The 25,383-nt window shown below is 38.1% G+C and overlaps 2 protein-coding genes across 2 annotated transcripts in view; one reads left to right on the top strand and one right to left on the bottom strand.

Moving 5' to 3' along the window:
- LOC141435475 (trehalose transporter 1-like protein) overlaps positions 1-14,773 on the bottom strand; it is a 51,320-nt gene extending 36,547 nt beyond the window's left edge. The window contains exon 1 of the mRNA XM_074098163.1: positions 14,349-14,773. Coding sequence (XP_073954264.1) covers positions 14,349-14,383 — 35 coding nt within the window. The 5' untranslated portion in view covers positions 14,384-14,773. The remainder of the gene's footprint in view (positions 1-14,348) is intronic.
- The window catches only part of rg (A kinase anchor protein rugose), a 446,901-nt gene that overhangs the window by 411,868 nt on the left and 9,650 nt on the right, over positions 1-25,383 (top strand). Inside the window, exons 43-47 of the mRNA XM_074098176.1 lie at positions 7,046-7,161; positions 17,733-17,845; positions 18,014-18,154; positions 23,413-23,532; positions 24,955-25,174. Of these exons, the coding sequence (XP_073954277.1) occupies positions 7,046-7,161; positions 17,733-17,845; positions 18,014-18,154; positions 23,413-23,532; positions 24,955-25,174 (710 nt within the window). The remainder of the gene's footprint in view (positions 1-7,045; positions 7,162-17,732; positions 17,846-18,013; positions 18,155-23,412; positions 23,533-24,954; positions 25,175-25,383) is intronic.

Raw genomic sequence — 25,383 nt, 5'->3', positions numbered from 1 at the left:
CAAAGCAAAGTTATTTTTGTTTCTTAAAATACTGTTACATTATCTGCCCCGACTTTGAAAATAGCTGCGTTATTTGTAAATTTTTTTTTGGCGAACCTGCTTAAGTTAAGGTAGGAAGGTTCTATTGAACCTGAGTGGCAATTCAAGCTATATGTTTAGTAACTTCAATGTTATTGAGGGACATTTTGATTTGCCCCACAGTAGTATTCAATAGCTGCCTCCCTTACTTTGTTTATCGTATTCGTTTCACGGAACCAAATTTAAGCAACGCGCGTGGGTTGCAAGGTGGACTGAACTTTACCTTGTCTTATGTAAAAATAAACTGTCCAAAAATCAACTCGAAGTAGCATTTTTTACAGCACGACTAAATTGAATTATGCATGATTAGTACAAAAACTGATTCATTGCTAGTTCCTAGTCATTATTTTTATTTTAACAAGATCTCACGACCTTTTGTAGGTTTTTTCCGGTTTTAATTATTTACGGGACAGGTAGTAAACTAATGTTCCGTTTGAGGTTTTAGTAAGAAATGTAGCTTTTGTTACAAATATCAATCTGGTACTTTAGTAACTTTCCTGTTTTGAAGGCGAGTCCAAACATCCAAACCAAACTACTTGCACTTGCAAAGTGACTCAAAGTAAACAAACCTTATTACGACTAGATTTTTATCCACTTTCAATAGTCTGTTTGACTTCTTTGAATTCTAGTAAATGTTTATCTAGACTTCTTATGCCAATGCCAATAATCATCTATCGTCATCAAAAAGGATGCATTAAATAAATCATTAAACAATTATCTAAATTACACTTGCGGGCATCAATATTTATAATAAACAATACGTCTGGGTGATGATTGATATTATCTATTAGGTACATACGTAGTACCTACTAAAGTTTTCCACGAAGATTAAAATATTTTAAATAAATTATCAACTCTTCCCAACAACATAGGATACTTGTTTTTATTAAGTTTCTAACTGTAATGGGAAGTGTTTAAATTGTCCATGTGGTAACTCTTGAAGTAGGTGACCCGGTCCTCGAGACACTATGTAGACGATGAGGTTAAGGATTTGTCACATCGCACAATGCAGCCGTCGTGTGGCCCAGTTCGGTCGGTGTGGCATTCGAGTCTGGACGGTCGTCACCACAATTATTATTAATTAAACGGTTCCATATTGACTCTCATAAAATTCTTATTCCTATTTCTACCGATTTGTGTTCATGATAATCACTCTTCATAATTTTTTTCCTCATAAGTACCTACTTTTTTTCTTCATAAATTTTTATTACTAATATTGACACTCATAACAGTGTTCATATTTTTTTGACTCATAATGTCATTACTAAGAACACATCTCAACTCATAATGTTGTTTTTCAGAAAATTTTCCTTCATAACAGATGAATATCATTTTTTTTTTTAATAATGGCATTGATAAGAAAACATTGGAACTCTTGTTTTTCATAACGTTAACTACCTATTCAAAATAATATTTACTTATATAGTTAATTATTTATATTATATTAGTATTCTTGAAAAATAAGTTCTACCTAACACTCCTCCTCGCTTCGCTCGTCGTCGTACCTAACGGAATCCTTCCTTAAATACATCATTTCGCACCATCGAAAATTTTCCAAGTCCCTGCGCGTCAATAATGCGGGTAAATAACACTTACGAGTATGATTAAGAAATATATGAAAACAAATATTAGTACTATTAACAAAGTTATGAATATGCGTTATGAATTAAAATGATTAGGAGTTTCGATCGTTAGTATAAGAAAATATATGAAAACCAATATTTAGTATGAACAAGGTGTATGTTTAGTGATATTATGAATTCCGATGATTATGAGTTCCGATCGGTAGTTAGTATTAAAAAATATATGAAGAGTGGTCGTTATGATTTAAAATGTATGAGAAACATTTTCGGACTTCCGATAATAGGACTTAAAAAGTTATGTGAAAAAATGCGCACCCTAATTAAAGACACTCAACAGGGAGAGACCGTGAACTACCTTCGGCTAGTTTTTGGGATGATCTTACACATTTTTCTTGCTATTTGTATTGTAATGGTTTTGTATTGTGTTGTAAAACTCTTTATTGTACATAAAAGCACATGAAATTAACAGAAGCAGGATAATAAGATGTACAAGTGCGAACTTATCCCTTAAAGGGATCTCCCTTAAGGGCCCGGGGTCTTTGCGGATTTTTTTTTTTTTTCTCATGTTTCTCTACTTTTACCTATTTGTCTACCACAAAATGTCTGAATCAATGAATTATAAAATTATCAGTTTATATTAGAGGCTGTATAGCGCCTGTATTAATACTGGCTCTGAATACCAAGACCAGCTTCCGTTTCCAAAATAAAATTATGCAATCCGTAATTATTTTTTCTAAAAAACGTAACAAACATAACTGTTCTCTATATGTCCGCGTTTGCGCAGAAAAGGATTAATTTGTAGTGTTACATACAACTTACAAAACTCGCGATTCAATTCATTTAAGTTTGACAGCTGTTTGACGAATAGGTGCGCTGGAGTATCTAGTAGGGTTGCCACACTTCTACCATGCTATATAATTAAATACAAAAAATATTAAAAAGTAAAAGGTGATGAAATTAAACGTTTTAATTACATCCTTCCGCGCAGTTTAGTAGCGATCCTTACAGGAGGCATTAATTCGTTTATTTTGTAATTCTACTATGCTTTTAGGCGTTGTTTATCTTCTATGCATGATGTTTCCCTCTGATTGGTTTGTCCACTTTTACGTAGGCAAGTAACTTTGTCAGTTTTGCTCACTTAAATCTGTCTGGCCTGAAAATTACATGGTTATTTTATAATTTTTACACTTAGTTTGCCACTCTGCCAAATAGTGTCAAGTAATGCCAAATCACTAAATAGCGTTTGCATTAATAAGTTTATTATTTTATTAATGCAGTAATTAAACTAAACGTAAAACACTCATAAAAATACCAAACCAATAAAATATTAGGAGGCCTAATGTCCAACAATAGACGTAGGCCTGAGATGTGATGATAACCAATAAAAATCCTAAGTATTGTCCAAAAAAGGTGTCATTCCGAAAACTCCCTATCCTATCCCTCCAGGGATATGCGCCTGCCAAAGTCTTTGTACCTCCAGTAGTTAAGGCTGTACGTTGTCCGTCCGTTAGCCACTCAGCACGTCACTTGTACAGTCACCGGCACCAAATCTGAACACAAGCAATATCTTATGAGGTTACTAATGTATCGCGAAAATTATTTAGCAAATTATTAACTCCCAACTTTTATCCATATTTTTATTTAGGCGAAATGTATTCCAATCAACGTTCGCACTGATATCATTTCCAACTAATGATTCATAAATTATTATTATGCAATTCCTGGATATTTTTAAGATGTCATTATGTTTTCGTCAAATGTATTGATGGCATACCTTAATTTAGCAACTTATTGAAGTATCCAACTACTTTTTTGTGCATTTATCGTTGCTATAAAAAAAAAACCTAACACGAAGGCTAAGGCGAGCTACGCTGCTTCGTCCCGCTATAGCCTTCTGAACTAAAGTATCCAAGTCACTTCTGTTCCGAACCGTCTTGTCGCTCGCTTCGCTGTCGCACAAATCAAATTGAAGTTAACTTTGCAATGTAAAAATTGCCCAAATGATATTTGATAATTTGTTATTTGCCTAGCCGTCATTGCTACATATGATTTGCCCAATAAAAATGTAAGTTTATGAAGTAAAATTTTGGAATGTAAAAATGTTTCGAATAAAAAAAAATTACCCTGAAGTAAGTTATGCCAAATATTTGTACCTCCAAATGAAACTTTGCGTTGAAAGTTGGTTGCTACTCAGCATTTGTACAGTCAACATATTTGCCAAAAGGCAGCATACATCTGATATGACTCTATTTCTAGGGCCGGTGGGACGTGTACGTGTCAGATATTTTTGCACGCTCAGCTGTGGCAGATATTAAATGCTGGTGACTGTAGTACTTGTAGTGTCCACTCTTGTTTCTAATATCCTGTCAATCGTTCAAAGGATAACAGGAAGAGATCCTTTTAAGGGATAAGTTTGCCTTTGTACATCTTATTATCTGTTAATTTCATGTTTTATGTACAATAAAGAGTTTTCCACTACAATGCAGTAATTGTTTATAGGTATTGATAGAGCCTTGTAAAGTACCATTTCTTACTGTTTTTATTGATCGGTTATAAAAAAAGCTTTAAAAGTACAGCCTTATTGCGAGACTGGCCACCCTGGCGGCGCAGACCGCGCGGCGCGGTCATTGCCCCCGCGCCCCTGACATACTGCGCGCGCGCGGAAGTGCCTGCGCGGCGAAAGCGCGCGATCTCGGCGCGGGCGCAGCGGGTAGGGTCAAGGACACTTTCGCTTCAAATAGATCTTTCATGAAGCTCCTCTAGAACGCTTTTCGATCAATGAGTTTTTTTTTATTATGAGAGGGAGGAAAACGAGCAAGCGGGTATTGTGAATGTGCGTGCACCAGCGGGTTCCTGGCAGCAGAAAAATCATGTACTATTTTTTAACAGAAGGTTATTATTGAATTCAGTAATGAAAACATCTGTAAATATGGCACACAATGGGCCACATATTAGTGTCGCAGAATGCAAAATAAACAGCTGAAATTAGCGCGCCCTTGTGATGCTGTCCGCTCGGTGTCTTCGTTGCGCCAGATATATAAGAATTTATATTACCTACAATAAAAACGCGTGTTTGCCTTGACTACAATGTTGCTAAAAGCCCAACCAGTACAGTGGGCAAGGATTATGTAAACAAAACACTCTCCTTTACCCACAGCTTATTATAGTAAAGATTGTTCATAATTTGAGAACGTTTACCTTCTGAGAATGTGCTCTATCTATCTGAGAAAATGCACTTTTTGAGAAAGTGTACCTATTAGTGAGAAGTACTTCCGCGGACTTTAAACTCAGCAAAATAAACAAAATCAGATTTCAGAAAGCAAAGCCGCTTAGTATCCTTCGCGAGAAATTAATCTAGAAACTTCTAAACAACCTGCCCAGTTTTAGAGAAAGCCTGTTCGTTTTATCAGAGAAAAAACAGTGAGAAATTTCCTTCCAAGTGCCCTCACAAGCCTCATTTATTCACGCGTAAACCATTAGGCTTAGCAGTTGAACTGGAATTCTGATATTTATCAAATGTCACCTAACTTTAGCGTCCCTTCTCTTGCCATTCGGCTTATGTCTCTTCTCTTCTCTTACTACCTTGTTCTCTAGCCACCTCACTTTGCTGTCCGTTTCCTTTCCACCTGGCGCTCCACGAGCTCTACCCACGGGCCGGAGGCCGTATGTCTAAAGCCCAGTTTAGACCTGCAAGAAATATTGTGCAACTTACATTACATTGCATTGCGGCGCTCGATTAACCACTTCAAACTCGTTGGCTTTAGTACATTACGGTCTCGCAATGTAATGCAACTTGCACGATTTTTCTTGCCAGTCTAAACCAGGCTTAACGCGCTGACGTTCGCGATCGCATTCACCATCTCTTTCTACCCTTACAGAAAGAAGTGGCGAGAACGATTGTGATTACAAGTGCGCTAGACAATAAAGCGTCAGGTTTGGACGTAACAAAGTTATGCTGCTAATTATACCGTTTAATTGTCAGCAACTTGGCAATTTCGTAGTGACTGCATTGTTGGACGACGTTTAACTATGTCATTAAGGGGCTGTTTCACCATCCCTTGATTAGTGTTAACTGACGGTTAAATGTGATATTCGCGCACACGATGTGCAAAACCTGTCTTTTCGAGGGCCAAATTTAGAGATTTGGAGAACTTGGGACCATGAAGAAGTAGACCTAAGGCAAAAAAAGATTGTTGAACTAAAATGGAAATGTTGCTGACCTGATTTTTTATCCTTTATTGTGGGGGCCCACCCCTAATGCTGGCCCTGAGGCCGTAATGTACAACACGCGGGCGTTCGCGATCGCATTCTCCGTCTCTTTCTGCCCTCATCCTACACCATGTGACGGAAAGAAGTGGTGAAAATGATGTGATTCTAAATGCCTGAGACAATAAGGCCTCTGGTCTATTTCGCATAGATAGCAATAATGACGCCTAACCTAAGATGTTTTTGCCAAATACATGTTACGTGATATAAAACATATAATAACTTTTATTTTTCTAAAACATTAAACATAAGAATAAAGGTTTTAAGACGATGTTAACAATGTTTATTCTATACGTGTACAAGTATATAACATTTCATTGCGTGTAATGTTAACTTTGTAATGTCCTTAATTCTGACGTGATTCTGACTCAAAGTATGCTCAGCTGCATCACTCTGCGTGGCCGAATTGTTAACTGTTCGATACATACGATTCATGTCTATTTTTAAACAACTATAGAACTTTCTGAGCATTTGTTTTGGTTTTCTTATAGCACGGGATCTGAATGCAAGTTTACTTACTTGATCCTCGTCACCCAACCTCCCCAAAAGTTACTTGAAACAAGTCTGCCTTAGTTTCATTTGCCAGGTTGACAGGTGTAGCCATCTCGGGGTGGATCATAGAGTACCCAAACGAAGTACTATTGTACCTACCAGCAGTTGACTAATGTTTTAAACTATCGTGATTTTCACTCATTTTCAGTAGACTCTCGTATACTCGTGACCACGGTCACTGTAATGTGGCTGGAACGTCGAGATAATTATTACTCATTTTATTAGCGTGATATGATAAATCCCTTGTGATATAATAGTTACACTTATCTAGCATTGCGTCCTATTATGGTACTACATGATGTAAATAATGAGGTTGAAAGACCACCTCCACCTCCAACGATATCCTTTACAGTACCTATTGTAAACTACCTGTTGTCCGCGGCGACTCAGTCTGCGTACAAGTCGCTTGTCGCTGTCCCCCGCTACTTTACATTTTTTCTGGATAAAAAGTACATAATCTATGTCCTTCCTCGGGACTCTAACTATCTCCATACCGAATTTCGCCTAAGTTACTTTCACATTTATTATAATATTATGGACTAAGGATGTGTGTTTGTTGTTGACAGGCGCGCGTCGATGATGTCGCCGCGCCAACTCATGCGCAACTCCAACATGACGCAGAAGTGGCAGCGCCGCGAGATCTCCAACTTCGAGTATCTCATGTTCCTCAACACTATTGCCGGTAAGTAACTTAATATAGTTTGTAATAATGGTGGCTATTTTGATCCATAGCCATGAAGAGAATCATGGGTTCGAGCGAGTTCTTACCATCAGCGAAATATGTGGTCTACCACCCTAAAGTTGATAATCGTTTGCATTTCATAAAACAATAATGCCAATAGACGTGTCTGTCAACTTGAAAGTTCGAATTTAGCGACATATTAATTCGATACGAACTTGTTTAAAAATTGATAGACCACTTATTTGGCTGATGGTACCTTGTTTTTTTTTCTAAATTCAACCCCAAGGGGGTGAAATAAAAGATAAAGTATATGAAAAATACATAACGTCAATTTCGAAAATTAACCCCTACAATAAAAACTCGTCGAAATATGTTTACATAAATTTTACACCCGAAAATCGTGAGGAAACATGCAAACCTGCAAGCATTCAATAAAAACGGGAATCTACCTTTGTCTGACGAGCCTGACATGTACGTATAAGGCTGGGATGAAGATTATTTACCAAGAATCAAGTTATACATCCACAGCTTGTCGTTCAATCCTTTTATAAGGGACGGAATCTTGGCTTAGTAGTTTCGGATTTTTGCCTGATCGTTGTTTTGTTAATGTTGTTGAGATTTATTTACCAAAAATAAAGATTTAATTACATCTCGCCTTTCTAATCTTTGGATTAGATAGAATTCTCCAAGAGGCTGTTTTATCAACGTAGGTATTTACATTGTTACGGTACATTATTTATTTACAGCACAACTGAACGTTAAAGCGTGCAACACATGACGTAACTAGGTACTAGTTAGGTACTAACAACAAATCCCGAGCCCACCTTATGGCTTTCGGCGTCCCTGGGACTCTGATACTCAACGCCTCTGCGTCCTTGCAGCTGAACAGCTGGTCAGATGAGTCACGATAACGAACAATATTTATACACAACTAAATGTTACTAAAATCGCGGTTTTTTACAATAACAATTCCTCTATCAAGGTTCAATAACAGTTGTACGATTTAAAAATTAGGTACTCATAAGTCAATGTAAAATAATCTTAATTGAATTTTTTTGATTTATTTTGGAACTGTTTTAAAATGGTAAAGCTCTTGCTTTGTCGACTCTATGCATAGTCAACAACATAAAAAGAGAATCCCTATCTTCACACACATTGTTTCTTGCTTCTTTTTCATAGTCGCGTGTATCTTTTGGGCCTTTGAATTGTTCCCATTGTTCATATATTTATCAGCCGAAGGATTGACCTTGGTCTCTGATATCCTTTCAGCCGATCCAACTTTTAGTAAACGAATCATTCACTATGTTTCTTAACATTAGAAGTCTATGACTCGAAATTATCACAAGCGACGTATGAAAAATCTAGCTTTACATAATCTTTAGTTAAACTGGCATTTTTTAACCTTATATTGCTCATACCGAGATTTTTTGATTTCGAGTATCCTGCAACTGGGAAAAGGCCACCTCTTCTTTCTGCCATTTCTTTCATGCTCCTGCCACACGATTCTGTATTCTGTATGTTTTGTATTTTTGTAGGTCATCTCATTGACTTGTTTTCAGTCAAGAGATGATGAGATTTGTTTTGATCTAATTAAAATGTACGTACCTGCTAACGAATGCTCTCATTGCCCTTAATGCCGTACATTCACCTCGTTTTCTCAGTGTTCGTGACATAATGTGTATTATGTGTATTACTCGCGCATGACATTTCATCGTTGTGCAACCCGACTAACTTGTACGTATCGAAATGTTTTTCTAAATCGTTACTTTGAAATGGCGTAAGCGCGTGCGTCGCCAGTTAGTGCCGAAGATTTCCGTAGAAAAAAATGGCGGTTAGGATTGTTGTTAATAATAAAAGCGGTCTGTTATAACTGCGATTTTACCGTCTGACAAAATTTAACAGGTTAGGTTTAGGGCAGTAGGTTCCAAAGTTAAATAAAACGGTTAATTAAGAATTAAGCCATTACTTAAGAAATATATTGGACATTTTTGACCCCTGTACCCCGTATGTAGGGCACGTAAGGTTTCTCACTCCTCCTCCCCCTTCTTATGCCGCCGGAATATACAAAGATAAATATAAAAAAAAACCTTACGTAAGTGGTTTTCACTTTTGACCCTCACTCTCCCCAGAAATAAGAACGTACAGATTATGAAATTAAATGCAAACTCTAGATGAAAAGAAGGCCGGTAGACCCTAAAGAAAAAAAACAGAAAAAAATATTGATGTGCAAACATAAATTAAGCCTCGCGATTATTAGCAGTGTACACTTTCTATATTTTTTATTTTTTTTTATTTTAGACTACACTTGGGACCGGTTTCACCACTATTGCGTGTGACAGTTTCCTATTTATTCTTTATGGTCATAAACCATAATTAATGGCTGTGTTCCGATTGCTGCGCTTGCGCATACGATTGTTTACCATGTTGCCGTTCGATTTGCCATAAAAATTAACGGGTTACAGCAACTATGTTACAGAATCCATGCAATGAAATGACTTGATAATTGATTTACAAGTTTTGTAACCAAACATATGCTTGGACGGACATGGAATAAGAGAGCTGTCACTACTAAGCGCGAACGATAGCGGCTAGCAAATTTTCTGTTCATTGCATTGTCAAAACGAGCACCATGGAACGGTTAATTGACAAAAACACAATGTATTATTGAAATAACGCATTCACTGCCACCTGACTTTCCACAGGTGCCACCGACGCACGTGTGCGTTCAAAATGTATGAATAATTATGACAGCGGCAGTGGGCGAAGTTCCGAAAACGCATATGTGAGTCGGTGGCAGTGAGTGCGTTGATAGAGCTCCCAGCTACCTTGTGCGTACGAGCGGACAAGGTCATCTCTCTGGGAAAACCTCTTGTCCTTCACTCTTCACATCGTCATACCAGTACCTACTGCTAGGCAAAGATCTCTCAATATCTTTAGCCCATACTACAAATGGTCGGGTGACAAGCAAAAGTCCCTAATTACCAGTCAAGAGGGATAATCAAACTTATGCATAGCATCGTAAGGTTAATATTCCTCTAATATTTTATTGCAGTTAGTGACTTTAGCTGGTCACCCTCACGAAATATTGTGCTACAAATCGCCATAAATGTCCCTTTCTTCTATGAGAAAGTTAACAATTATGTCGATTTGCAGGACTTGTAACTTTTGTGATACAGGGGGGTGGCCGCTCGCGCATTGCACTTAGTCCTGCGTTTGATCCAACAGACGGCCGTATTACAGCGTCCGAACGCTCAGTTGAAGAAGGCGAACGTAACGTCATACATAGGTATTTAATCGCTCAACCAAATCAATAAGTCTGTCAGCACTAGTGGCATGGCGCCGTAACAACTCGATTCCCACCGGGTTGCCGGTAGCTGTCAGTGATGACAACTAGGACAAAGGTTGTGTTATTTATTTATTTATTAATCAATAAAAATTTACAGTATTTCAAACAGGAAATAATCACACATACCTATACTTCGTTTTTTTTGCATTAGAAAAAGGGTAAACAATCTTGACGAGTCTTTTTATTAAAAACCTTTAAAGAAACGGTAACTATTACTTATGATACTAAAAGCATGTGAATGATCATATGTCCTTGCTAATTGTACTATTTGCTGTGAAATAAAAAAGTTGCTTCCCTAAAGCGAGGGACGACCACACTCTTCAGCCAGAAATCGGAGTGCAGGAACATCTGCTGGTGCTTAGTCGACACTGTCGGCAAGTGCATGATTGATTAATCCAGGCGTTACTTTGTGCAGGTCCAACAATGAACTACCCTAATTTACCTACTTTGCTTCTCCGCTGAAATAACAGCTGTTTGTTTTGCACACACAGTGTTATTCGAGCGTTTATTCCAAAGGATTTTCATGGGTACATTTTAGTTGACATGGTAGAAGATTCTGTTACAGTTACCAGGGAATCTAGTAGAAGTACAGGACGTCTAAAAATAATCGAAAACGTCATCAAATTCTACATTCTACTCATAAAAAATGTGACCACCAAAATAGGGCGGTTGAAAGCTCGAATAATAGGTATGTACCTAATAGGTGTTGTTGCCGAAACCTTACTCACACTTTAAGTTGCCTAATATAAATGTTAACTTCACGCCACTGATCAGCATACTATACTTATATATAGTTTCAAGATTTGTATCTATAGAGGAAACTGGCCTAGTTAACTTGGATTTAATGCTTAAATTACAACAGATAAGGCACCATGCGTATCGTTGCGATTAAGTTTCCTCGAAATCAGTACTCCTAATAATTAAATTGTAAAATCTGGAAACATCAGCATTGCATGTTTTCGACCAAATAGCCTAATGGTAAAAGAAATTGACTTCGTAGCTTCAGGTTCGATCCCTGGTCGTAACTAAGTAATTGACCTATGAGATTTATTTATCAATGGTCGCTGCTCAGAAAGTTTACCCAATAATTAGCAAACACAGTTTTTTCGACCCGACAGCCAAGGGGTTAGAGAACCTGACTACGACGACTTGTACTATTACTTATTCTGTGCTACGACGCTATATTTGTATTTGTATCAATAATACTAATGTTTGCTGTCGGGTCTTGGATATTTAATATGTTTTTAAGATATATATATTCTTCTCTCGTGGCCTAGTATCCATACCTAGTACAAGCTTTGCTTAGTTTGGAACTAGGTCAATTGGTGTCAACAATGTCCCATGATATTTATTTATTATTTAATTATTTTGGGTTGAATCACCTTAAGGGCCAAAGGTACTAGGGATTTGCTTTTATTTACTTGATACTTGATATGAGGTACTTTGTCAGAATACTTTTACGTCATCTTCATTTGCGCCACTAACTAGTGGGATCAAAATGATCCATGATGATGAAACATTGCTAAGTATTTAGCCTAGCCACAAGATCCCAACAAATAGGATTTACCTGATTGTTGGGTTGGCGACGTCTGTTGGGTTTACCTAACTATTTGATGTGATCTATCATAGCATTTCCTTATTGGCTCGCGTTATATGAGGTATGGGTGCACGTGCGTAACGCCAGTCACTAGTTTAAAACTTTTTGTTTATTATTACTCCTGAAGATATAATTAACTATGAATAGTTAAATTTACGGTTAATACCTATCTTTAAATCACTTTTTTGTGTAATCATCACAAAGCAATTATTTTGTGTTGATGTTCTGTCGGATGAAATAATAAATCCGTTAAGCTGTAGGAAGCTGACGGTAGAAATTACGTTTAAAATTTACCACAAGCTTAAAGGTGAAGAACATCTAGTAATTTTTAGATGGTTGCTGTAAAAGACAGGCAGACATAAAAAATAAGGTTTTCAGACTTTTCCTATTGGTTGTGCTGAAGAGCTACTTCATACCGAATTTAAAGTTTCTAGGACAACCGGAAGTGTTATAGGTTTTTCAGTTACGGCAATTTCGTACTGACTTAGAAATTTGATTTTTTCTTTACTTCAAGGGGTAGCAGATCTTAATATAGTTTCAACTAAATGCCTTCACGTGTTCCTGGGAAAAGGCTCTTGACAGAGATACAAGCAGATGGACAACGAAGTTATCCTATAAACGTTTTATTTTCCTTTAGTACTAGTTTCTCCTCAAAAAACCTACCTAATGGATTCTATGCCTTTTCCCAACTCAAGTTTCCCAAATGTTTCATTTGCTAAACAGTTTCATTTGCTAACTCAGGATTTTCTCTGTAATTAAATTTTTTTCGGCACTTTCATAAAACAAACCTAATTTAACATACTGTGTTCTATAAAAGCATGAGAATATACACTGAGAAGTCTCGAGAAACATTTTTGGTTTCGGAGAAAATTGGGAGTTTGGAAAAACAGTTGGCAAATGAAACATTTGGCAAACAATAATTCTGCGAAAGCGCAGAACCCGACCTAATGTTATACTCCCTCCCCCCCTCCGTGGTGGAACTGCCCGCGGATCCAAAACGTGGCTCGCGCAAATTGCTACTCGAACGCAAATTGTAAACAGGCGACCGTTGAGGAACCCCGCGTTTATCTCATTCGGCCAACAATGCTAATGCTGCAATTATCTCCTACCACCACCAACCGGTCCGCCCAATTACCGGCATGCAGTCTCCACGTCCCGATCGTAATGGCGTTGATTGCATGGTAATTTCTAATTAAGTAAGTAATGACGTTTTAATGAGCGTATTGATTGATGTACCATTAGGTATATTGTACTTAATAAACATAATGCGGTCAAGCAAATAAAAGGTTCTGTGAGATGTCACTTCTCCTAAGTTCCTATACTCTTGATAGTGTACAGTGCCTTCTACAGCATTTGAATTTGAATTTGATAGTGCTGGAGTCCGAAGGTCGCTGTTGGCAATAGAGCCCTGCTGCCCATTCTAACATTACGAGTATGTACCTCGAGATCGCATTCGCTATCTCTTTCTACTCTCATCCTAAACTGTGCTTTTGCTTTCGAGCGCATTAGGCAATGAGGCCTCGAGTCGCTTAATCGCCATTTGTGATACCCACGGGAAGATAAGTCCGTCCTATTCTTGTAATCTGTGAACGGTACGAAAAATCCATAGTTCCCATATTCCCTATATAGATATGATCCAATTGTCTCTTATAATAAAGTTCATTTTTTAAGCGAATGCACGAATGCACCTTAAACTAGACCGTATCATACCATGACAGGGATAGAAACGTATCAGGCATGGAATGTAATGCGACACGCACCGCAACACGTCAACGGCGTGTCGTGGGCACGCGACGGCGAAACGAGCTAGTGGGCTAGTCTCTATGGGCTCCCATTAACGCTATTGTATCTATTTAGTAAATATTTGATCGCCGCGCTGACCTCTTAACAAGCAATGCCTAACATTATTCTCAAGTAATCAAAACTCCACGAGGATAAGATTAAATAGGTCATCATTAAACAAATATTTATCAATTTACACATTCTGTGAATATTTACTGTGTGTTTTAAATAAGATAAAGACCTTATTATTGCTTTATCTTATACAATATTATGATTCACGACACCATTAGAATTGTGAGATAAATTATTCTTATCCTTTGGTCACGGCAATTAGAAGATTATCCCACAATCGCGCGCATCTCGCGCGCCATGCCTCAGCGAGGGTTCCACTTGAGCCACGTGGATAGAATTCACATTATATCTAGGCTACCTAAAAAGGAACAACACAAAACATAACCTTACCTTTTCAATACCTCCATCAATTCCCTTGTCAGCATATCAACACACACACGCCCGTCACAGAACACAATTGAAGTCGCGCGCTTAAGTTTTCGCGCACATTTTTCGCAACCGCGCCTAAGCGATCTCACTTTCACTTCACACTTTTTATTATTTAAAACGCTTGAAAATAAGCGTGTGCGAAAGTTGGCCGGCTATTGTCGAATGCCGCGTGCGAAGAGAAGACTTCACGGACTTCGACAATTGGATAGTTGAGCGTTGCATCGTCCCGCCGCGCCGGCCGCCCAGCCACCACTGTCCATCCTATTTGTACGTCTTAATCGATACTAGAGGCCAAAGATTACCCGTGTAATAAACAGGATATTTAACAATAAGCCAGTTCACTCCAGGCCGGTCTGCGGAGACACGCGGCGGGGAGCCTGTCCCGTGGACTGCGGTTCAAATGTCACTGCGCCCCTTTCAGTTTACGATGATAAGTAAAGTGTTGCTCTTGCGAAAGAGCGTGATCGCTCTTGGCCGTATGAATAGACAGACTCGCTGTTGCTAAAGCAGCGTTTATTCGTACTCAATAAACAAGTTTACTGATGACAATATCCATTATCACCTTTTCAACTTGAACTCGTGAAACAACACACGGCGAAAAATAAATACTTAAGTATATTTTTCGGATTTTTTGCTGAAATTTGATAGTTGCTGTTCATCATTGCGTGTTGTTCTTGTTCCCCAAAACATTAGCTGTGATTAACTAATACAATATTTTGGAAATACCTTGGTTTTGGATGAAAATATTTCTTAGCTCTCAATAATTTCAGTTTGCCTCCAATAAAATTTTGTGGAAAGGTACTTGAATCCTTTGATTTGGTGGTTAATTTATTAGCCCACAGTAGTCTGCATCTTCTAAATCAGACGTCAAAGCGGACAAGCAGGTGTAACTCTTAAATGTTTCAAATCACTCTAACTCTATTGCTGATATGAGTGGCTTTAAGCCCCATGTCAATTAGATTGATAGGAAATAACTCCAAAATACCATTCCAAAGTTTTTATTTTTATATATTTTCTTTATTTATTTCTAATGACATAACATATTATGTCATTACAGTTACCCAACACTGATAGAGTAGCACATTATACATATATTTAAAGTACCTAAATAATTTGCAAAGTAACTTAGGTACTTTATACTTGTATGTAACTAATATTATATGTAATCCTGCAAAGTTAGAACTCAAATATATTTTTATACTTGTTGACGAGTTATACTATAATAGACACGTAATTTTCTACTACTCCATTCATATTTTTAAATCAGCGCAATATTCACTACTCTCCTGGAATTTTCGAGCAATGTGATTTCAGAAACCAGGCGACTGGTTCGCTTGTTATTTCTGTGTACCATCAAGTCTACCGAGATTAAATTAAAGTGTCAAGACGATTAAGAGAAATCAGTTGCAAATGTCAATACCATAGCGCTATAGTGTCAAGGGGCACTTGAAGGATGTATTGATTGCGCGACGCTTTCACAATTAACTTAATGGCAATAATGGGGTCGCCGAGGCCGCATGGTCACTCACCAGAAAAACAAGTAGGTCTATCTGCTGGTACTGGTGCAACGCTGTCATGGTTAGTTGCACCATCGCGCGAGCCAGGAAGCGAAGTGTTGCACAGTTTGTGACCTGGCCGAATAACAACAGTCTTTTTTTGCAAGTCAACTGAGTTGAAGGTGCTGGTATGTTAGAAGGGAGTAACCGGTGTCAATGGAATTATAGTATGACTGTATGATATGAGGCCGTATAGTATGTATGTATATAAACTCATTATTGTACAAAAGAAAAGAAACAAAATACAATTGACAAACTTTGAGATACTTGTACAAAGGCGGACTTATTCCTTATAGTTACTCTTGCAGTCTAAGTCTAACGCACTGACATTGCAAATGCGATTACTATCTCTTTCTACCCTCGTTTTATAACGTGTGACAGAAAGAAGTGGTGAAAACGATTGTGATTCCAACTGTGTTAGACAATAAGGCCTAGGCAAGTGTAGGGGTTTTGTATATGGCGTTCTTGGCAACCCATACGCAGCTAGTTCACTACGCATTCGCCGCGACATCGTTGCGCGCTCGCGGCGACATCGTTGCGCGCTCGCGGCGACATCGTTGCACGCTCGTGGCAACATAACGTTGTGCGCTCGTTTCCATTTCAACTCACCTACAAATCGTCAGTGTGCTAAGGCTCTAAGAAATGCCGGTGAAATATCTCCGTATTAGGTGGGCAAGGTTAAATATTATTGTCCTGATCTACTTGGCTTGAATAATAATAATTTATTCTGTATTTCATTATCTTACTCGCCATTCCACTCGGCAAGTGATCAATACAATTAGCTTCAATTAAATGTAGTTCTTTGTACTTCGATAAATAGATGTCTATAGAGGTTTATTATTTATTGCCATTTTTTTTTAAACAATTCTATGAATAGAAAAGGTCAATAAGATACGAGGAAGTATATAGGATAGGAAGTATGTATTGGTGCCATGCCAATCCATGACGCATTTTATATGGTTGTTCTTTGTTATTTAAGGAATAGTTATTTGTGTCACAAGGGAGCAAAATGGTGTATTTACGGAGAGGGCGTACATTGAATCCAGAATGTAGCGAAGGATTCTACAATAGAATCCTGAGCGTAATGAGGGATTCAAGTGTTAACGCCCAAGATGAAATTGCTCCCGAGTGGCTCGTACAACTTTTCACACCGAGCATTAAGAAACTTGAAAAAAAACAAATTCTAAATATTATTAAAGAACAACTAGCATAGAAACTGGCATGGCTTTACAATTATCAACTTCAAAAAATGGCATTTGCAATAAAATGCTTAGAAAAGCCTTGAACAGAAAAGTTGCACTTTGCTCCCTCTCGTCAGGGAGGAAAAGTTACTTTTCTGAAGGAGAGGTGTGAAAAATAATTTGGTTACTATTCATCATTACATTCATATTTGCGAAATGGTATCATAATCATTTCTTTTTTTTATCGGATTGGCTGAATGTGTAGCGATATGTTTTATTCAAATCAATTTTATACATGGTACAGTTATATATACCACTAGATACGTAATATTTAATGATCGGTTATTATAACTAGATAACCAATCAATATGACCTCTTTTATACGACGTGACGACGACTTTCTCCCTTAGCTGATGGATGTAGCTTCGCCTAAGATCTAGGCCCTAGGTCGACCTCTTCCTCTCTTCCCCTCGATCTTTCCTTCTAGAATGGTTTTGAAGAAGCCGTCGTATCGTATCAAATTCCCGATCGATCATTATTACCGCGTTCTAGCATCTATTATAGCATTCAGGATACTTACTTTAACCATTATGTTTTTTTGTTCCCAGGCCGAACGTACAACGACCTAAACCAATACCCTGTGTTCCCGTGGGTACTGACCAACTACGAGAGCGAAGAGCTGGACCTCAGCCAGCCTTCCAACTACAGAGACTTGTCGAAGGTAACATCGCGTTTATGTTCTCCTGGTACTTGTGAACGAAAATCTTGCATCTAGCAATACATCCTACAAACCACATCCTCCTCAAAAGATCGTGACATTAAAGAGGTGGTGTAGATATTTTGACTTTGACTTTGTAATTTGACGTTGACTTTGTAATTTGTTTGCCAGCCCATTGGCGCGCTGAACCCGAGCCGGCGCGCGTACTTCGAGGAGCGCTACAACACGTGGGAGCACGAGTCCACGCCGCCCTTCCACTATGGCACCCACTACTCCACCGCCGCCTTCGTCCTCAACTGGCTCGTGCGCATCGTAAGTAACACACCATACTCCATCCCTTGGGCCCAGGAGGGACGGTGAAACACAACTGCAACGATACTGCAACTTCTAGTTACTTTCGAGTTTTATTTGAGTTTATGCCGTAATCCTTTGAAATACTGCACATGACGCGACCATTTTGAAACCGGTTTGAAACGCGTTGCGATAGCGATTTACCGTCTGTTATGGACCTTATACATAGGTTTACCTGCGTCGGCCAAGCAATCGATAGAAATTTATTAAATAAAATAATGCTAAAAAGTATCGTTTGAAAAATATTTTTTTGCTGACTGTAATTTTTGTTCACTGTAGGTACTTACAATGTCATCCAACCTATGTACATAACAAAGTAAACAATCCGACCATATCTGCAAGTGGTACTAAACTTGACTTGCAAGATTTGAAGCAAACAAAGAAATTTACGAGGTGAAGTTAATTAAAGCTTGTAAAAAGCGTGTATATGAGAACACCATGTAACGTGCCTTGCATAATTCTGATGAAACGTAGTTACGTTTATATCTTATTATCTTCTTAGCAATTCGTTATAAGTACGTCACAGTAAACAAATCATATGGTATCGATGCGATTTCCATTCAATGTTTCACTTTCAATCGCTGTCTTCAGAAGATACGAGAAATTTTATATTTAGGTACTTCACGACTTCTGTCAGCAGTTAAAAATTAAATGCACGTGCGCTTCTAAAATTAGCTCACAATATGCGCTTACGTTACTCGAATATGAACCGCAATGCTAGAGAGTAAAGGTGTTAACAAATGCATTTGTATAAGATATTTTATGTGTACTGTTAGATTGACTCATTAAGACAGGGCCATCAAGGAGTTTCAAAATAAATTGTCTTATTAAGCGGGCGTATGATTTAGTGAAGCGCGCTTCGACGCCCTACGTTTATTTCGAATTCAATTCGTCAGTCGGGAAGCGGGAATTGCAATTAAAGGAAAGGACATGTTTAATTTTCTTCTTAAGTATCTTTTTTATATGTATGTATCACTCAACGTAACTTATTTTAAAGTTCTTCCGGTCGAATTTCAACCATTTCTAGTGATCCAATTAACTTGTGGTAGGTACGGATATCACATTTAGTTGCATAATTTTTGAAAGATATGTACCCCAGCTATATTACTTACAGAATTTTGAGACAATTTTGTCGATCTTCCTTTCATAAGCGTAACAGATAAAACGAGCCAATTTATAAATGCTGTATCTGGTTGGAAAACTGCTCGCAGTCGTTGGCAGTATTCCAGAATGACTAGATAAGAATTGAGTCGTCATCGGCAGTGGTGGCTGACGATTTGGATTCATGGAAAATAAGTATCTTGAGGCTAACAATAGTATCAATGACGGATGCTTCAGATACCAAAATGTTAACTATTGCTCAGTTTTAGCACAAACATGAGTAATCAGCTCCCCGTTATAAAACTATTTATTTAGAATCACCATGTTTCCCGCGCAACATACCACTGTACTTAGGAAAGAAAAAAATAAAAATTATGGTTTGGATATCTATCTATCTGTCTATCTATTTAGCCTTTTTATCCTGAGCTCATTCTCCTCCGTTGTATTGTTATAGAATATCTCTAAGCTCAGTGTGTCGCTTGACAAAGGCCTCCTCTTACATTTTCCACTGTTTTCTATCCCTGGCTACCCTCCTCCAGTTCGGGCCTGCCGTTAACTTTAACTCATCCTCCCATCTTATATGTTGTCTTCCTCTGCTCCTCTTACCATCTCTAGGATACTAGTGTATGACCTCTTTGCTCCATTTTTCCTGCATGTTGATCTATTCTATAGAGAACATCAGTTACTTTTGTCTTAGATGATTATAAATGCATTTCTGTGTCTGTCTTGGCGTCTTATTCCTGGATATGGATATACGATCTGAAAATGAAAATCTGAAAGCAATTTTACTTTTATGTAAACTGTAAAAAAAATAAAAATGTTATAAAAATGCGGATTAGAACTTTTATAAATACCTAGTTTTTTGTTTGTTTGATCGTTTTACAATTACTCAGTAACAACAGTACGTACCGAACCGACCGACATTTACACGTAAGATTGTATCTACTGCTTTATTGCCGATGATCATATTATACATAACAATACATAATCCCATCCGATTTGCATTTGATTGAAAATGTTTAATACGAGTCCAGCCGCATGCAAAGGCAGTTACGAGTAAAATTACCGCTAATAATGTTCGCCATCCATCTCCGCGGATGATTGCTTGCAAACAACTCTGTTGCATAACAAATAATGGATTTGTACTGTTCATAGAACGAAATAACTGGCTATAATCTGCGAGCAATTATTCAAAAGTGCTGAAAAACTTTAGCATTCGTTTATAACAGAAAATCGAGCATTCGCGGTTTTTAAATTCGTCGAACTGAACAATGAGCAATACAGATGGTTAACAAAAAGGAAGAGATCTTGAACTGTCAAGAAACGCAAGCTGCAGTATTTTGGTTACGTAATGCGTAATGATAAAGACGACCAGCTCAGCCATTATGCAAGGGAAAATCCAAGGAAAGCGACCGCCCGGAAGAAGGTGTAGGTACTTCGTGGCTTAAAAATCTCCGGACATGGTTCAACCTTAGCACAAGATCCCTGTGCCCTTAGTTCGCGTTAAAATCTCAATTTGTTTGGAAACACGAACATCGCAAACGTTCCGCTAGAGGCGCTGTTCGTGTTTCCATATAAATTGAGATTTTAAAGCGAACGCGATCGAGACGTATTTTGTAACCGAAAACTTACACTAGGGGTACTGTTCTGATCTGCTGTATCGACGATAAGGGATAATGGTAGCCGACCTCCGGTAGGAGGTGGCACCTAAAGAAGAAGAAGAACAATGAACAGAGCCAAGCATAAAACCAAGCATAGCCGGGAACATTTTGCACGATCATTCTAGGGAACGCTCTAGTAAATGCTTGTCAATAATTTTCTATTCACGACGATGTCGGACAGATGCTCGGCAAAGAGCTTGAAGCACATTGACCGTCGTTTTGCTTGAATGCTCGCTAAAACGCTCCTGCAGGGCTACTACCCTCTCGCTCTCGTATTAAATAATATAAGTGTCAGAGGGACCGCACGACACGAACTTCGAGTTTCGAGTTTCATAGTAGCCCTACTGTTTATTTTGTCAGCTTTTACCTGTAAAGTAACATTCGCTTAATGCTCATGACACTATTACTTAAGACTTTTTAAATCTTCAGTTGATAGGTACAATCGTCTTTCAAAAAACCCTAGCTACTGCAGTTTGCTTTCTGTTCAGTAACAAAAAAAAAGGAAATTTGTACTAAATTGCTGGGCTAATGTTATAAACAAAGAAGAAAACTCTTGAAGGTAACAGAAGAATCCGTAAGACCGATTGGCTCCTTATTACCTATAGATATAGGTTTTTAATAAGATTCCGTACCCGAAGGGTGACAAATGGAACTCTATTACTGTAGCTTCGCTGTCCGTCTGTCTTTCATAGGACTGAATTTCGAGAACCGTAATAGTCAGAGCAGCTGTCTTTTCCGGTCTAGTTTGAATTGGTCTTAGGGAAAACATTTAAACTTAGTAATTTGTCTGTTAAATTACGAACAGTTTATACATATTGGCGGTACTGTACGGAACTTTAGTGCGCGAATACGATTCGCTCTTGGCTGATTTTTAAATTATCTTGCAACTCGGCTATTGTTTTCTTGTCATTGACAATTAAAAATAGTGACATTTAAAACACAACTTAATTGAAGACAAACTTAGAACTCATATCAAAAAAACCATGTACCAGGGCATTATAAGTCATGAACAATGCTTGCTATTCCGGGATCATCAAAGTATCGTCCTGAAGAGCCATCGGCGTAAAGGGTGACACTATTTACTGGACGTACTATACCGACATGGAAATACTGATATGATATTTTGTGACACGACCATAGAAACTCTTAAAACAGTAGAAAAATGTTGCAATATTGAAAAATGTTACATCACAAAATGTAATTTATCTCGTTTACTTTAATTGTTTTTTACTGTTTTAGATTCCGTAAAATTATTAAAAGGTATAGGAACTTTAGTTACTTGTGTACCTAATTCCACGTTGATGGAGAGCTAGCGACGCATGAAGTGCAAAGACAATTGACAGAAAAACATGTAAAAATCAAACTGCAAATTGTAAGTAAGTAACAAACAAAGTTATTTGTACTAGGTACTAACCACTATCTATAATAGTGATATAGTAGAGTTGCGCCCAATTTACATTAACATTATGCACGACTATGCTATCAAAGGTTTTCGTTTGGGACAAGAACTATGACAGACCGATACTATCGATACTTGCACATCGGTATTATTATCATAACGTCGATTATAGTAACTATCGATAATTTAAACAACACTGACACAGTGCGCAAGCGTGCCGGGACGCGACGGAAAAAAGTTGGAAACTAATTCAAATGAGCGTTGAGACTTAAGAGTATTAAAGCTGACGTATTTTATTTGTGGATGCTTTATTAAAGACAGTTTTATGACTTTTAAACTGCCGATGAAATTTAGAGAGACAAAGATGCGCCGTTTTCATTGAAAAAAGCGGTCCATAGAGTTGCAAGCGCACTAATACTTTACAAAATAAGTGAGACGGGATTTAAATTTCTTTTGATTTACTGTCATACAGTACAATCGTCATACAGGACAATCGTCCGCTTGAAAAATTAATAAGTACGATCCAAAATGATTTTTATCAAAATGTAATTGTGCTGAAAAATATTTAGAACCAATTTCTATACAAATGGTAATTTTTCTGAGTCTACGTGAATAGAGAAGATTCAATTTTTTTGACGATATTCAGGATTACAGATGTGCAAGTTGCGGAAAGTTTCCAGAAAGTTAGAAAAGTTCTCGGAAATTTCTGGAAATTTTCACATGAAATATAGTAAATTTAAATTTAAGAACCTGAAAATTTTCAATTCCCATACAAAATTGTGAGAAGTTTCGTAAATTGTCCTATATGAAAAATTCCGCAATTTTGGCACATCAAGCAAGGAAGTTCCCTTCCAAAAACTGGCACATCAGTATTGAGGATGGACAGTTATCCTTATTGTTGTATTTCAAATAGGCTGCATTTTTTTTTTGCTTAGACGTATAATTTCAACCTATCGATTTTACATTTGTACTGGCAGTAAATCTTTCGAGGTTTCCAAACTTTTAGCTCCCGTTAGAGGTTTCCAAATTTTCTAAATTATCTGGTGATGGTGTTGCAGGAGCCGATGACGACGATGTTCCTGGCGCTGCAGGGCGGCAAGTTCGACCACCCCAACCGGCTGTTCTCGTCCATCGCCAACTCCTGGAAAAACTGCCAACGGGACACATCAGACGTCAAGGTAACACACTTCTACTTCTATTTAGGACGCTGGTTCATCGAAATGTCCTACTACTTGTTGTTATGGCCTATCAGGGTTGAGAAGTTGTCCCACTCCCCCTTACACCGAAGTGGAAAGTGAAGTGACACAGAAGTGACTTGTCTGTGAGATTAAATAAATTAAATTAAATTAAAATAATTTTGACATCAACCCTGGATACGATAAAATCTGCCTGTTTCAACTGAATTTGTCCACAAATGAGCTGAACAATGGCTAAAAATTGCCGTACAAAAAGTGCGCGAAACAAAAGATAGTTACAGGGTAGATTTAATCTCATTTTTGTCATTACTAAGTATACCCTTGCGAAGCCGGGGCGGGCGGCTAGTAACTGATAAATATAATGTACTATACTTAGTTCAAATTGCGACATTGTATAGAAGTGTAATATTTTTAACTACCCCCATTATCTTCAACAACTACCCAAGTATGTGGTTGGACAAATTGAATCGCAATGAGCGATAGTTAGCGAGCGCGGCGGAGCGAGGACGTCCACGGTGCGATGCCGTGCCGCCGTGTCATCGTGATGTAATGATGATATCACAAGAGATCTTAATAACTGGTACAGCACTAGTACAGATTATAAAGAAAAGTATCCTCATCGACACAGATTAGACGTTAAATGTGCTTTTTGCAAAACATAGTTTAGACAGAGACGTTCATTTATCCATGGACAAGATGAACTCTGCTGACCTTATGTATAAACTCAGCGACACAAAATTTGGGCCACCGTACATACAAAATTACCTATTACTGCATATATTTGAGCGCCAGTATGTAGATATACCTACTTGCTGACAAATATTAGGAAGCCCCTGTATAAGAACGGGACTAACAATAACAAGTGACATTCATCATCTCATCATTATCATCTCAGCCTATATAACTTCCCACTGTTGGGCACAGGCCGCTTCTCAGAATGAGAGAGCAAGTGACATTCATTACTTTCGTTCAATTCATTCGTGCCAGCTCTACTGAACCATTCATATACATTTGTTGCAAAAAAAAACATTCTAGTACCATTTAAGGTAGTGTTTAAGGTGAACTGACCGGACCATGTCAGGTGCCAGCTTTATATCTCTACCTACAGTATCTGAGTCAGCCTACAGTTCTATAACCTATCTCAGGCACCCAGAGAAGTTGAGGAAGTAAATATTCCAGTTAGTTCACTTTCAAGCACCTTTCAAGTCATAAATACTTATAATTTTAACTGTGCTTGTAAATGATGAACTTGCCCGTCGATATATTATTTTCACTCTGAATTTATTAGTACCTACCTCTCGCGGCGCCATGCTGCCATGGGCACACTTCAGCTTGATCTTATACCAGCAATTTCAGGACACACAAACTAATTACAAACATTCAATAACACCAACCTCCTTGCAGGAGCTGATCCCCGAGTTATTCTTCCTGCCGGAGATGCTAGTCAACAGCAGCGGCTACCGGCTCGGGCTGCCGGACTCTCCCTCTGGCGACGTGATTCTGCCGCCCTGGGCCTCCTCCGCCGAGGAGTTTGTGAGGATAAACCGGATGGCGTTGGAGTCCGAATTTGTCAGCTGCCAGTTACACCAGTGGATCGACCTCATCTTTGGATACAAACAGAGAGGTATGCAGCTATGAGCTACTTTAGGTTATACGGTCTTGGTAGTTTTAGTATTAATAACAAGGAAAACGTGAGAATAAACTGCCATTTGCGTCTAAGTCGACAGGCTGCCAGCTCGTCAGCTGAGCTACGTAAATGGTGACGTTATCTCCTGGATACAGACTGCATAGTGGCGGAGAACTACTGTTTCTTTATGCACTCCTGGTAGCTTC

The sequence above is a fragment of the Choristoneura fumiferana genome, chromosome 15 (assembly GCF_025370935.1).
Source record: "Choristoneura fumiferana chromosome 15, NRCan_CFum_1, whole genome shotgun sequence".
Classification (NCBI taxonomy): domain Eukaryota; kingdom Metazoa; phylum Arthropoda; class Insecta; order Lepidoptera; family Tortricidae; genus Choristoneura; species Choristoneura fumiferana.
This window is presented reverse-complemented; position numbering and strand designations above follow the sequence as displayed.